We start from the raw sequence: 13,032 nt of genomic DNA, 5'->3' as shown, positions 1-13,032 counted from the left end.
ATTCAGGGTCGGTTGATACAACCCGAAGCTCAAGTCTCTCGGAAGAAGCCTCTGGCCTTTCAGCTTCCTCTCACTGAAGACTCTACACAAATTAAGACCCTGCTGAGGCATCACAGCACCCTGGGTTAGAAGCAGAGCACTTGCCCCCTCTTGCCACTGCTCAGGAATGCCATTTACAATGTGTGTATGTGAGGGAGTTGTCTACAACCCACCAGAAAGGTCTCCGACTTTCCAACTTGGATGAGTTACTTCATCTCATCATTTTTATGCTTTCCACCATTTAAACTAAAAAAAGTTTAGAGAGCTTCAAGACAAAATGTATTCCGGTTACTTTTTATTTATTTATTTTTTCGAAATAGAGTGTAATGGCACAATCTCAGCTCACTGCAACCTCTGCTTTCCAGGCTCAAGTGATTCTCTTGCCTTAGCCTCTTGAGTAAGTGGGATTACAGGTGTCCGCCACCACGCCCAACTAATTTTTATATTTTTAGTAGAGATGGAGTTTGCAGTGAGCCTAGATCGTACCACTGAACTCCAGCCTCGGCGACAGAGCTAGACTTTGTCTCAAAAAAAAAAAAAACCAAAAAAAAGATACTGAAGTGATATTGCATGGAATATAGAAAATATTAGGAACTAGCTACCATCATCCATGAGGAGCCCAGGATCTAAGTGGGGAGTCAGATCAGTGGGAAAAACTTGCCTGGAGAGGGAAAGGCCCTTCATTTCCTTCCACAGCCTCAAAGAATCTCCTCCCTCTCAAATCCAATTACTTTTAAGAATTCATACTGTTGGAGAGAAATGAGGCCTTTTTATGCCAAGAGGTTTATATATACTATCTCACTAAATCCTCACTATAACCTGAAGATAGCCACACTACTGTCAGGCTTCAGGCTGCTTCTTTAATTTTAGTGACTGCTATCAATTCTGCCTCTTGTATTTGTCTTCAGCCAAGAGATGGAGCAAGAGGGAGACTTCCCTGTGCTGGGTCAACATGAGACCAGCCCAGAAGGCAAGGTCCTTCATTTCCTTCCACAGCCTCAAAGAGTCTCCTCCCTCTCTAAATCCTACTTGTTCTTTAAAACCCAATTCAAGTCTTCCTCTTCCAGGAAGTCCTCTCCTTCCAGCTCTGTCCTAAATTTCTGTAAAGTTGATTGTACAAATCAATTTAGCAATTAATTATTTACTGCCTTACAACTCTGCTTGTAATACTTTCTTGCATTTTTCCCTCTGTTTTGACTTTCGGCTTAGACCCTAGGCTCCTCATGGATGATGGTAACTAGTTCATAACATTTTCTGTATTCCATACAGTATCATTTCAGTATTTTTCAGTATTATTATTATTATTATTATTATTATCTGAGACAGTCTAGCTCTGTCACCCAGGCTGAAGTGCAGTGGCATGATCTTGGCTCAATGTAACCTCCGCCTCCCGGATTCAGGCAATTCTCCTGCATCAGCCACCCAAGTAGCTAGGATTATAGGTGCCTGCCACCACACCTAGCTAATTTTTCTATTTTTAGTTGAGACAGGGTTTCACTGTGTTGGCCAGGATGGTCTCGAACTCCTTACCTTGTGATCCGCCTGCCCTGGCCTCCCAAAGTGCTGGGATTACAAGTGTGAGCCACCACACCTGGCCCACTTCAGTATTTTATACAGCTTCAGCAATGAGCTCACATGAGCTTTCATCCATCCACTCACTAATGACCATCCCATTACTAAGGACCTACACTATAGTAAGTGCTAAGAGATATACCAGATGTCTCATGGGAGCAAACATGGCTTGGGGAGATTTCCCTGAAAAACCACCCTGAGGAAAAGGGGGAACCTAACAGGTGGAGAGGGGACGATGGGCATTCCAGGAGATAAAGTGGCATTTGCAAAGCCTAGAGGGTAAAGACGGCATTATCTGTCCATTCAAGACACTGGGAACCCTTCAGTGTGCTTGGAATGCCAAGTTAAGGCAGGTGAAACAGCTGGCAGAAATGAGCTTGTCCAAGCAGGTAGAGGCCTGATCCTGAGAAAGGTCTGGACTTTATCCTGAATGCTATGGTCCCGTAAGTTTCTGGTAATGAATTAAGCTGCATGGGGATCAGCAAGAACAATAGACCAGGAGACAGGAGATCTGGGTTCAGAAGTGGCCCTTTCACCAGCTTGATAGGTGGTTGAATCCTTCTGTGCCCTTAAGTTCTCTGCTTTTAAAGTAGAGGAGTTGTTCTACATCGGTGGTTCTCAAGCTTTAGTGGGGACAGAATTACCTGCATAACTGGTCAAAAAAGTGTTGATTCCCAGTTTTCTACTTTAGCTATTCAGATTCAACAGGCAGTGCCCGGGAACATATATATAAAAAGCCCACCGTGTTGCTCCTCAGAAAGGCACTAGACTAGATAATGTCTGAGAGTCTATCCCACCCTAATGTTCTTGTTAAGAACAAGAAAGACACAGGCTGGCCAAACCCACCGCCCACCTGCATGGTCCTGCTCCAGAGAGAACAAGGATGCCTAGGCACTACATCTTGGGATTAGACCTCTACCCATTACCTCACTCATACCACCTATCCCCCTAAAAAATCCCAGTTGGAATTAAGTCATTCTACATCACATACCCTAGTCTGTCTCCTCATTCATCCACCAAACATTAAGTTCTTGCCATGGGGAAATGAATGGGCCCTAGAACAGGTGAGGCGGCTCGTGCCTGTAATCCGAGCACTTTGGGAGGCTGAGGTGGGGGATCACTTGAGCCCAGGAGTTTGCTACCAACCTGGATGACATGGCAAAACCCTGTCTACAAAAATAAAAAAATTACCTGGGCGTGATGATGCATGCCTATAGTCCAAGCTACTCTAGAGTTGGAGGTGGGAGGATTGCTAGAGGCCAGGAGTTCGAGGTTGCAGTAAGCTATGATTATGCCACTGCACTCCAGCCTGAGCAACAGAGTGACTCTGCCTCAAAAAAAAAAAAAAAAAGAATGGGCCCTGGTCTCAAGCACTTTTAAGTATTCCAAGTAATATAAAAATAATCTCCTTTTATAGAGTATCTCTAAGAGGAAAGAATTCAAATTTTGAGTCTGAGAGACCTGGATCCTAGTAACTCTGAAAAATTACTTCATATCCCTAGGCCTCAAATTTCTCATGGCAAAATGGGAACACTAATGCTATTAATTGGGTTGCTGTGAAAATTTGTGGTGATGTGATATAGGAAGGGGCAAAAGAAACAATTTGTACTCAGGAAATGACAATTTTTAAGTTAACATGTCCCCTTGTCTGGGAATCTGCAATACATCTACATCCTCTATTGACTTTCAGAGGTTCCTTTTACCTGGCACCAATTAATTTCTCAAACAGACTTTCTGTTCTTTTAAAAAATTTTCCTGAGTTCAAGCAATTCTCCTGTCTCAGATCCGGAGTAGCTGGGATTACAGGTGTGTGCCACCATGCCCAGTTAATTTTTAGTAGAAATAGGTTTCACCATATTAGCCAGGCTGGTCTCAATCTCTTGACCTCATGATCCACTGGCCTCAGCCTCCCAAAGTGCTGAGATTATAGGAGTAGGCCACCATGTCCGGCCAAAAAAAATTTTTTATTAAAAAAAAAAAGAGATGGAGTCTCCCTATATTGCCTAGGCTGGTCTCAAACTCCGGGGCCCAAGTGTTCCTACTGCCAGTCTCCCAAAGTGCTAAGATTAGAGGCATGAGCCACCCACTGCACCCAGCCTTCAAACAGATTTTCCTTCCCACCTTTTTCCTTTCCTCTGCGCTTCCTGCTAGTCAATGGCCACATAAGAGGACCCTGGTGATCCCAGTATGAATCCTCAGCACGCAGCAACGTGTATTAGAAAGAGCATGGGGACTGGAGTCAGTCAGTCTGGAAAGCAAAACTGACTGTGTGTGACTTTATTAACATCTGTGAGATTCAGGTTCTTCATCTCCAAAACAGAGACAGTATCACCTACCTCACAAGAGTCTATGGTAAACCTAATTTAAAAAATGGACAAAGGATTGGAATAGACATTTCTCCAGATAAAAATATAAATGGCCAAAGGGCACATGAACAGATGCTCAACATTACTGGCCATCAGGAAAATGCAAATCAAAACCACAATGAGGTTGGCGGTGGTGGCTCATACCTGTAATCCCAGCACTTTGGGAGGCTGAGGCAGGAGGATTGCTTGGAGCCCAGGAATTCAACACCAGCCCAGACAACATGGAGAGACCTCCATCTCTACAAAAAAATTTAAAAATTAGCCAGTGGCTGTGGTAGCTCATGCCTGTGATCCCAGCAACTCAGGAGGCTGAGGTGGATCATTGCTTAAGCCTAGGAAGTCGATACTGTAGTGAGGCGTGATCATACCCCTGCACTCCAGCCTAGGGGACATAGAAAGACCCTGTCTCAAACATGTCTCAATACAATAAGATTCAACTTATATTTAATGTCCAGATTAGGCAAATCTATGGAGACAGAAAGTAAATTAGTGGGAATAGTTGAGGAGAAATGGAGAGTGACTGATAATGAATATGAGATCTCTTTATGGCGTGATAAAAATGCTCTAAAATTGATTGTCATTATAGTTGCACAACTCTTGTGAATATACTATGTAAACAATTGAAGTATATACTCTAAATGGTGAAGTGCATATGGAGCCAAAAAAGAGCCCAAACAGCCAAAACAATCCTAAACAAAAAGAACAAAGCCAAAGGTATCACCTTACCCGACTTCAGACTATACCACAAGGCTACAATAACCAAAACAGCATGGTACTGTACAAAAACAGACACACAGACCAATGGGACAGAATAGAGAATCCAGAAATAAAGCCACACACCTATACACAACTGATCTTCAACACGGTCAACAAATATAAGCAATGGGGAAAGGACTCCCTATTCAATAAATGGGGCTGGGATAACTGGCTATCCACATGCAGAAGAATGAAGCTGGACCTCTACCCTTCACCATGTACAAAAATCAACTCAAGATGGATTAAAGCTTTAAATGCAAAACGTAAAATTGTAAAAATTTTAGAAGAAAACCTAGGAAATACGCTTCTGGACATCAGCCTTGGCAAATAATTTATTATTAAGTCCTCAAAAGCACGACAACACCAAAAATTGACAAATGAGACCTAATTAAATGAAAGAGCTTCTGCACAGCAAAACAACCTATCAACAGAGTAAACAGATAACTTATAGAATGGGAGAAAATATTTGCAAACTATGTATTTGACAATGGTCTAATATCCAGAATCTATAAGGAACTTTGGTGAGGTTTTTTTGTTTTGAGATGGAGTCTCACTTTGTCAACCAGGCTGGAAATGGCATGATCTTGACTCACTGCAACTTCTGCTTCCCAGGTTCAAGCGATTCTTCTGCCTCGGCCTCCCATGTAGCTGGGATTACAGGCATGCACCACCACACCTGGCTAATTTTTGTATTTTTAGTAGAGACAGGGTTTCACCATTTGGCCAGGCTGGTCTCGAACTCCTGACCACAGGTGGTCTACCCACCTTGGCCTCCCAAAGTGCTGGGATTACAGGCATGAGCCACCGTACCTGACCAAGAATCTACAAGGAACTTAAAGATTCTTTTACTGGACAAGTGAAAAACAAATCCCATTAAAAAATGAGCCAAAGACAAGGACATTTCTTAAAAGAAGCCATACAAGCAACCAACAACCATATGAAAAAATGTTCATCACTAATCATCAGAGAAATGCAAATCAAAACCACAATGAGATACCATCTCGCACTAGTCACAATGGCTGTTATTGGTGAGGCTGCAGAGAAAAGAGAATACTTATACCCTGTTGGAGGGAATGCAAATTAGTTAAGCCACTGTGAAAAGCAGTTTGGTAATTTCTCAGAGAACTTATAACTACCATTCAACCCATTACTGGGTATATATCCAAAAGAAAACAAATTGTTCTACCAAAGAGACACATGCATTCATATGTTCATCACAACACTATTGACAATACCAAAGACATAGAGTCAATCTAGGTGCCCATCAATGGTGGATGGAATAAGGAAAACATGGTACTATACCATGGAATGGTAGTACTATACCATGGAATACTACACCATAGTACTATACCACAGTAGTAAATGATAATAACTTTATTATTCATTGGTACCATACCATGGAATGTGGTACTACACCATGGTACAATACCATGGAATACTACACAGCCATAAAAAAGAATGAAATCATGTCCTTTGCAGGAACATGAATGCAGCTAGAAGCCATCACCCTAAGCAAATTAACACAAGAACAGAAAACCATATACTGCATGTTCTCACTTATTTACTTTTTTTTTTTTTTTTTTTTTTTTTTTTTGAGACGGAGTTTCGCTCTTGTTGCCCAGGCTGGAGTACAATGGCGCGATCTCGGCTCACCGCAACCTCCGCCTCCTGGGTTCAGGCAATTCTCCTGCCTCAGCCTCCTGAGTAGCTGGGATTACAGGCACACGCCACCATGCCCAGCTGATTTTTTGTATTTTTAGTAGAGACGGGGTTTCACCATGTCGACCAGGATGGTCTCGAACTCTCGACCTTGTGATCCACCCGCCTCGGCCTCCCAAAGTGCTGGGATTACAGGCTTGAGCCACCGCGCCCGGCTACTTTTTTTTTTTTTTTTTTTGAGATGGAGTCTTGATCTGTCGCCCAGGCTAGAGTACAGTGACATGATCTTGGCTCACTGCAACCTCTGCCTCCTGGGTTCAAATGATTCTTGTGCTTCAGCCTCCTGAGGATCTGGGACTACGGGCGCATGCCACCACATCTGGCTAATTTTTGTATTTTTAGGAGAGACGAGGTTTTGTCATGTTGGCCAGTCCAGTCCTGTACTCCTGACCTCAAGTGATCCTCTAGCCTCGGTCTTCCCAAGCAGGAAACAGGTTCTTGATGGACAGATACTGTGTCTTCAACATCTCTTTATCTTTTATATAGAGAAGGCACTCATGGTCACCTAGGCTAGCCGATGGCTGGGGGACCAGCCCCTGCTTGAAAATGGTTCTCACAGACATCATGCTTTTTCTCCTTAGGAATAGGACCTCACCTCATTATCACCCCATTCTAGTATAGCAGGGGGGCTCAGAATAGATTTGATGAATCTATTCTGGGTCAACACATATTCCACTGGAGACACCTCAAGGGCAGCCTTCCCACAGGGACCCCAAGCCCATTTTCTCTCACCTCCATGAAAGGGAAGGGGGAGACCAGGAAGGATGGCAAGAAATTTGAAGAAGACAGGCTCCTGTTCCTGCCTGTGGCCCATGACAGTCAGTGCCGCACCCTCTCTGGTTCAGGACCCTTTCTTTTAATGCAGATCTAGGGAGTGCTTTCCAGAGCCCACATCTCACCTTCACATCACCAAATTTATAAGCTGGGGGAAACTCTTAAGAATCTGTTACTTGGTTATCTACAGACCCATCAAAACTCTGTTTTAACCTCCTCTCTTCTCACCTCTCCTAACAAAGTAGTGACATGCTCACAAGTATCTAGATTCCCTTAGATGTGTCCTGTAAGTACCCTGAGGTCACCCTCTTCCCCCTCCTCCCCTAGCCCCATCCAAGCCAAAGCAGTGTTCTTCCCACTCCAGGGATCCTCTGGGGCAGGGCTGGCAACAAGAAGAAGGTGGCTGCCCTCTTTGCCTCTTGGCAGCTATGCTACTTGGTTGGTCACATTTGGTCCCTCTGTGTTCCCCATCTCTACACCTGCTTGCCTCTCCTCTGCCTTTTCTTCAAGATGTTAAAAACTCGCAATAAAATACAAATACAAAACGCTGTAATTAATAGCCAATTCCAAGCCAACCCAGCATCTCTACTAATAAACCTCAACACTTGCAAAAAGAACAATAAATTCTGCCCCTCTCTGGTTCTGAGTTGGTCTCTTTTATATAGTCTCTGTGTGTGTATGTATGTGGGTAAGTGCGTCTACATATATATTTATTTTCCTTTATTTCCCATCCAGGGAGGGGCAGAATAATGAACTGCGTGCGTCAGGGAAGATGAATCTGAGATACTAGGGAGCAGTGCAGTAAAAAGATTAAAGTGTTATTATTGTTGGGTTTTTTTTCCCCCATGGTCCATTGTGACAGCTCGACCGTCATCTGTAAAAAATGTCTCAGCGAGAGATAATCATCGGAAACTCAATAAAGCGTCAGGGGGAGCCTCAGCCCCTATCAATCACTAGGTGCCTGGAAAATTTCAGCCCTCTGTCTCCCTTCCTGCTATCCATATAAATGTCTCTAATATATTTTGTGTGGTGTGTGGGAACCATCCCTGATTTGGAACTTTTGATGAAAAAATATTTATACACAAAATATGTAAATCAGTTAAAATCATAAGACTAGTTCTTTGCCACCCAATCCTATTTTTTCTTATTTTTATAAATGCATCGAATTTTATTCTGTTTAATAAAACATGTCAACTAGTCTATCATCCTCTCCTAGGACACAGACACACAGACACACACAGACACACACACACACAGACACACACACACACACACACAGAGAGAGAGAGAGACTGAGAGAGAGAAGAGGAGAGAGAGAGTTTGGAGGGCTAAAAGGATGGAAACAATTAACCTAACTGGCTGATCTATTTAATCATGCAGTTGGCCAAAATGTATCCTGGTAACTCTGTGTGGCCAGAACCAGAACTATGGAGAAATGGCATGTAGAAACCTTGGTCATGGAGCATGACAAGGCTCTGAGTGAGCCTGGATAAGGATGAGGGGGTCTGTGACATTATTAAAAATAATAACTTGCCCACACAGCTTTTAGCCTGGCAGGTTTCCAAGCCTTTGGATAAGCCAGAGATCTGAGCTGACTAACTGTGGGGCACATGTAGGCTGATATGGTTGCTGGGTCTTATAAAAGAGCAGCATTTGACATCAGTTCTGCTGGCATTTGACATCCTCACTCTGCCTCAGTTTCCTTTAGTACTTGCACCATAGGGTTGCTGTAAATACACAGTAAGTATCAATCAATGTTATCTGTTACCCTGCAGCTATCATCATCATTGTCATCTCATTATCACCTCCTTCTGCTTCTCAACCCTGGAAGGAATCAGTTCCTGCAGTGCCCTCTCCTTTAGGACCTTCAAGGCTCTTCTCTGTCTAAAGGATAAAGTCCAAGTGTCTTGATCTGGCCCTAGTCTACTAATGCTGCATCTCTACTGCACATCACTCTCTAAAATGAATCTTCTGCTGTGTGCATGCTTCACCCTAACACATGTTCACCTACCAGTGTGAAATGTAATTTTTCTGTTTTCCAAATCTGAGTGGTTTTTTTTTTTTTTTTTGAGACAAGGTCTTGGCTCTGTCACCCAGGCTGGAGCACAGTGGTGTGATCATGGCTTACTGCAGCCTTGGCCTCCTAGGTTCAGGCAATCCTCCGTTCTCAGGACCACAGGCACAACCTACTACACCTGGCTAACTAAAAAAAAAAAAAATTAGGCCGGGCATGGTGGCTCACACCTATAATCCCAGTACTTTGGGAGGCCAAGGCAGGCAGATCACAGGTCAGGAGTTAGAGATCAGCCTGACCAATATGGTGAAACCGTGCCTCTACTAAAAATACAAAAATTAGCCAGGTGTGGTGGTGGGCACCTGTAGTACCAGCTACTCAGGAGGCTGAGGCAGGAGAAGAGACTGAGGCAGGAGAATTGCTTCAACCTGGGAGGCAGAGGTTGCAGTGAGCCGAGACTGCACCACTGCACTGCAGCCTTGGCGACAGAGTGCGACCCCATCTCAAAAAAAAAAAAAAAAAAGAAAAGAAAAAGAAAAAGAAAAAAATGTTGGCAGGGTGTGGTGGCTCACAACTAATCCTAGCACTTTGGGAGGCTGAGGCAGGTGGATTGCCTGAGCTCAGGAGTTCAAGACCAGCCTGGGCAACATAGTTAAACCCTGTCTCTACTAAAATACAAAAAATGTGCCAGGCATGGTGGCATGTGCCTGTAATCCCAACTACTCAGAAGGGTGAGAGGCATGGGAACTGCCTGAGCCCAGGAGGCAGAGGTTGCAGTGAGGTGAGATCGTGCCACTGTATTCTAGTCTGGATGACAGAGCAACACTGTGTCTTGAGAAAAAAAAATTTTTTTTGTAGAGACGGGGTCTCACAATGTTGCCCAGGCTGGTCTTGAACTCCTGGGCTCAAGTAATCCTCCTGCTTCAGCCTCCCAAAGTCTTGGGATTATAGGCATGAGCCACTACGCTTGACCACTCTGTATGTTTTGAATACAGTATACCCCTTCTCTACTCACACTCAATTGCACCCACTTGTCAACCCTCCATACAGCTGTCCAAAAGCTTTCTATATTTTGAGGCTCAAATGTCATTTATTTATCCTTGACCTCTTCAGCCACAGATTCTCTTCTCTGAGCTCTGACAGTCCTTGTTATCTGTACCTCTTACTGGACCCTTTGTCAAATATTGTCTTGGTAATGTCTTCAGTCTTTATTATTACTAATTACTGTTCTTGCAAGCATCTTACATTTGCACAATGCCTTGTATTTTCTCAAGCGCTTTCATAAATACTCCAATTTGGGCCTTATGATAAGCCTATGGTACAGGAAATTAACTATTCTCTCCAGATGAGAAAATCGAGCTCAGAGAGAGAAAAAGAATTGCCAAAGTCACACAGTTAGATAATGGCTAAGCCATTCCTTTGACTCTAATTAATATTTGGCTCTTTGAGGATAACAGTTTGCTACCAGAGAAAAACATTTGGAAGGCTGTGTCAAAGACTGACATTCCATAAGAGTATAACGAGGAGGAGGATGTAGAAACAGAGGTTTACATTCACAGAATTTCTTCTATGTTCTAGATTTTAGATTAGGGATAATATACCACCTCTAACTCTCCCAATAACCTTTATTTTACAAATAAGGAGACAGAGCCTCTGAGAGGTATAGAAAATTGCTCCAGGTGTCAGAGCCATTAATTGTTCTGTACATGTATAGTGCCATGGGGCTTAAACACACAGCCTCTCTAGGGGAGTGAAGCTTAAAGTGGCAAAATAAGATCTCTTGTAGGGAGGTGAAGGCCTAGATGAGTTTTCTAAGCAGTTCAAGCACAAGACCACAACTAATACATGTAGTCTAGATCATGCTCCCCAAAGGGTAGGAGCCTGTTAGAAATGCAAAACCTCGGGTCCCACCCCAGACCTACTCAATCAGAATCTCTGAAGGTAGGGTCTAGAAACCAATGTTTTAACAAGCTTTCTAGGAGATTCTTATTTCCTTAGCCTTATTATTCTCATCTGAGTTTGTGCTCTCCAAGGGCACACATGCTCCCCTCTGCTACGCTTGGGTTAGGCTGGGTACACAGTGGGTGCTGGGTAGTTAACTTATATTGAGTAGAAGAGATAGTCAGATGAAACCATCCTTGGCATGTCCTGGGGAGGGGGAGAAATATTATACAGAGCAGTTCCATTACCGCCAGCAGGGAGTCCTAGCCACTTCCTGAACTCCAAGGCACTTGTCCACTGGTTTGTGATGCGCCAGCTTGCACCGTCCTGTCCCCCATCTGAAGACACAGAGATGGGGAGGTCAGCTGGAGCAGGCCAGGCCCTGCAGGCCCTGGAGCTGTGGGAAGGGGGCACTCAGGCTGGTGGGGTTGGTCCAAGCCCCTCTACCCTCAGAAGGGCCCTATGCCAACCCAGCTTCTGCACGACTCATCTTTATTCAGCTGCCACTTGGAGCTGAGAAGAGAAGCTGATTTATAGCCTGCTGGCTGCGTTTCTGCTGTGTTTTATTGTTTTAATTGTACATACAAGAGGCACTCAAAATGCTTGCTTGCATTTCTGACAGCCCCAGACACCCAATGTTTATAACAGTTACTTAGAAGCAGCCAGGGGCATCCCTGGCTGGGCGACTTGTTTACTGTTACCACTAATTTATTACTTCCTCCATCTGAGGATTAGGGCCCACCACCCATCAGCCAGCCAAAAGTGGAACACTCCTGGAGTGGGCATGGGTAGGGCTCAAGGCACTGAATGGAATGTGGTTGAGATCAGGGAATGAGTTGGCAAGGGAACAGCTATGATCCTCATACTTCTCTCCACATGTATTCCATCTCACAGACATTCTAAGCTGTGCCCTCTGCTTTTTTTACATTTTTCCCATCTTCATCATCCTCCAAAGCCCAACTCCAAATCCCACTTGTTTTAAGAACATTATAGCCAGGCACAGTGGCTCATGCCTGTAATCCAGCGCTTTGGGAGGACGAGGCAGGTGGATCGCCTGAGGTCTGGAGTTTAAGACCAGCCTGCCTAACATGGTTAAACACCATCTCTACTAAAAACACAAAAAATAAGCCAGGCATGGTGGCAGATGCCTATAATCCCAGCTACCTGGAAGGCTGAGGTAGGAGAATCGCTTGAACCCAGGGGATGGAGGTTGCAGTGAGCCGAGATTGTGCCATTGCACTCCAGCCTGGGCAACAAGAGCGAAACTGTCTCAAAAAAAAAAAAAAAAAAAAGGATTACTCAGTCTGATAGTGAGCCTAGAGCTTCTAGAACATTAGAAATCATATGGCTGACAGGGACATTGGAGGCCAGATAAACCAATGACTTAGGGCAAGAATCCCCTTTACAACATCCGTGAGGGGCAAACATCTTGACTGTTAGTACCCCTTGAGGGATGAGTTGCTCAATATCTCCCAGGCAGGCTTCCTGCCTTACACTTTGCTAAAATCCACTTCCATAGAGAAATTTTTCATTAAATGTCACTGTGCTTTACATATATATGATTACCTAACAACCTATACGATGGGAATTGTTATTACTATGTTACACTTGAGAAAACTGAAATTCAGAGACTTTAAGTCATTTACTCAAGATCACACATCTAGTAAGTGATAAAGCTTAGACAAATCATTCAGATATCTGGTACTGAAGCCCAATCTTTCTCTAGGACACCAATGTGCCTCTGAAGATGCCACTCTGAGAGGTGGAGAAAAACAAAAGAACAATCAGGCCAACAAAATTTCCATACCAAGCATCCTTGGGCCACCTGCACCAGTAAGACTGCCTTGTACC

The 13,032-nt window shown here is 43.9% G+C and overlaps 1 protein-coding gene across 3 annotated transcripts in view; it reads right to left on the bottom strand.

The window, feature by feature from the left end:
• Positions 1-13,032, bottom strand: part of CLPB (ClpB family mitochondrial disaggregase) — a 275,007-nt gene that overhangs the window by 97,965 nt on the left and 164,010 nt on the right. For 2 of the 3 annotated variants that reach the window (XM_074400970.1, XM_003923422.4), the window contains one exon: positions 11,430-11,519. The exons of the other annotated variant lie outside the window; for it this stretch is intronic. In XM_074400970.1, the coding sequence (XP_074257071.1) occupies positions 11,430-11,519 (90 nt within the window). The remainder of the gene's footprint in view (positions 1-11,429; positions 11,520-13,032) is intronic. 3 annotated transcript variants of the gene reach the window in all.

Source organism: Saimiri boliviensis, chromosome 6 (genome assembly GCF_048565385.1).
Source record: "Saimiri boliviensis isolate mSaiBol1 chromosome 6, mSaiBol1.pri, whole genome shotgun sequence".
Classification (NCBI taxonomy): domain Eukaryota; kingdom Metazoa; phylum Chordata; class Mammalia; order Primates; family Cebidae; genus Saimiri; species Saimiri boliviensis.
The sequence above is the reverse complement of the archived record's forward strand: the minus strand, read 5'-3'. Positions and strand labels throughout refer to the sequence as shown.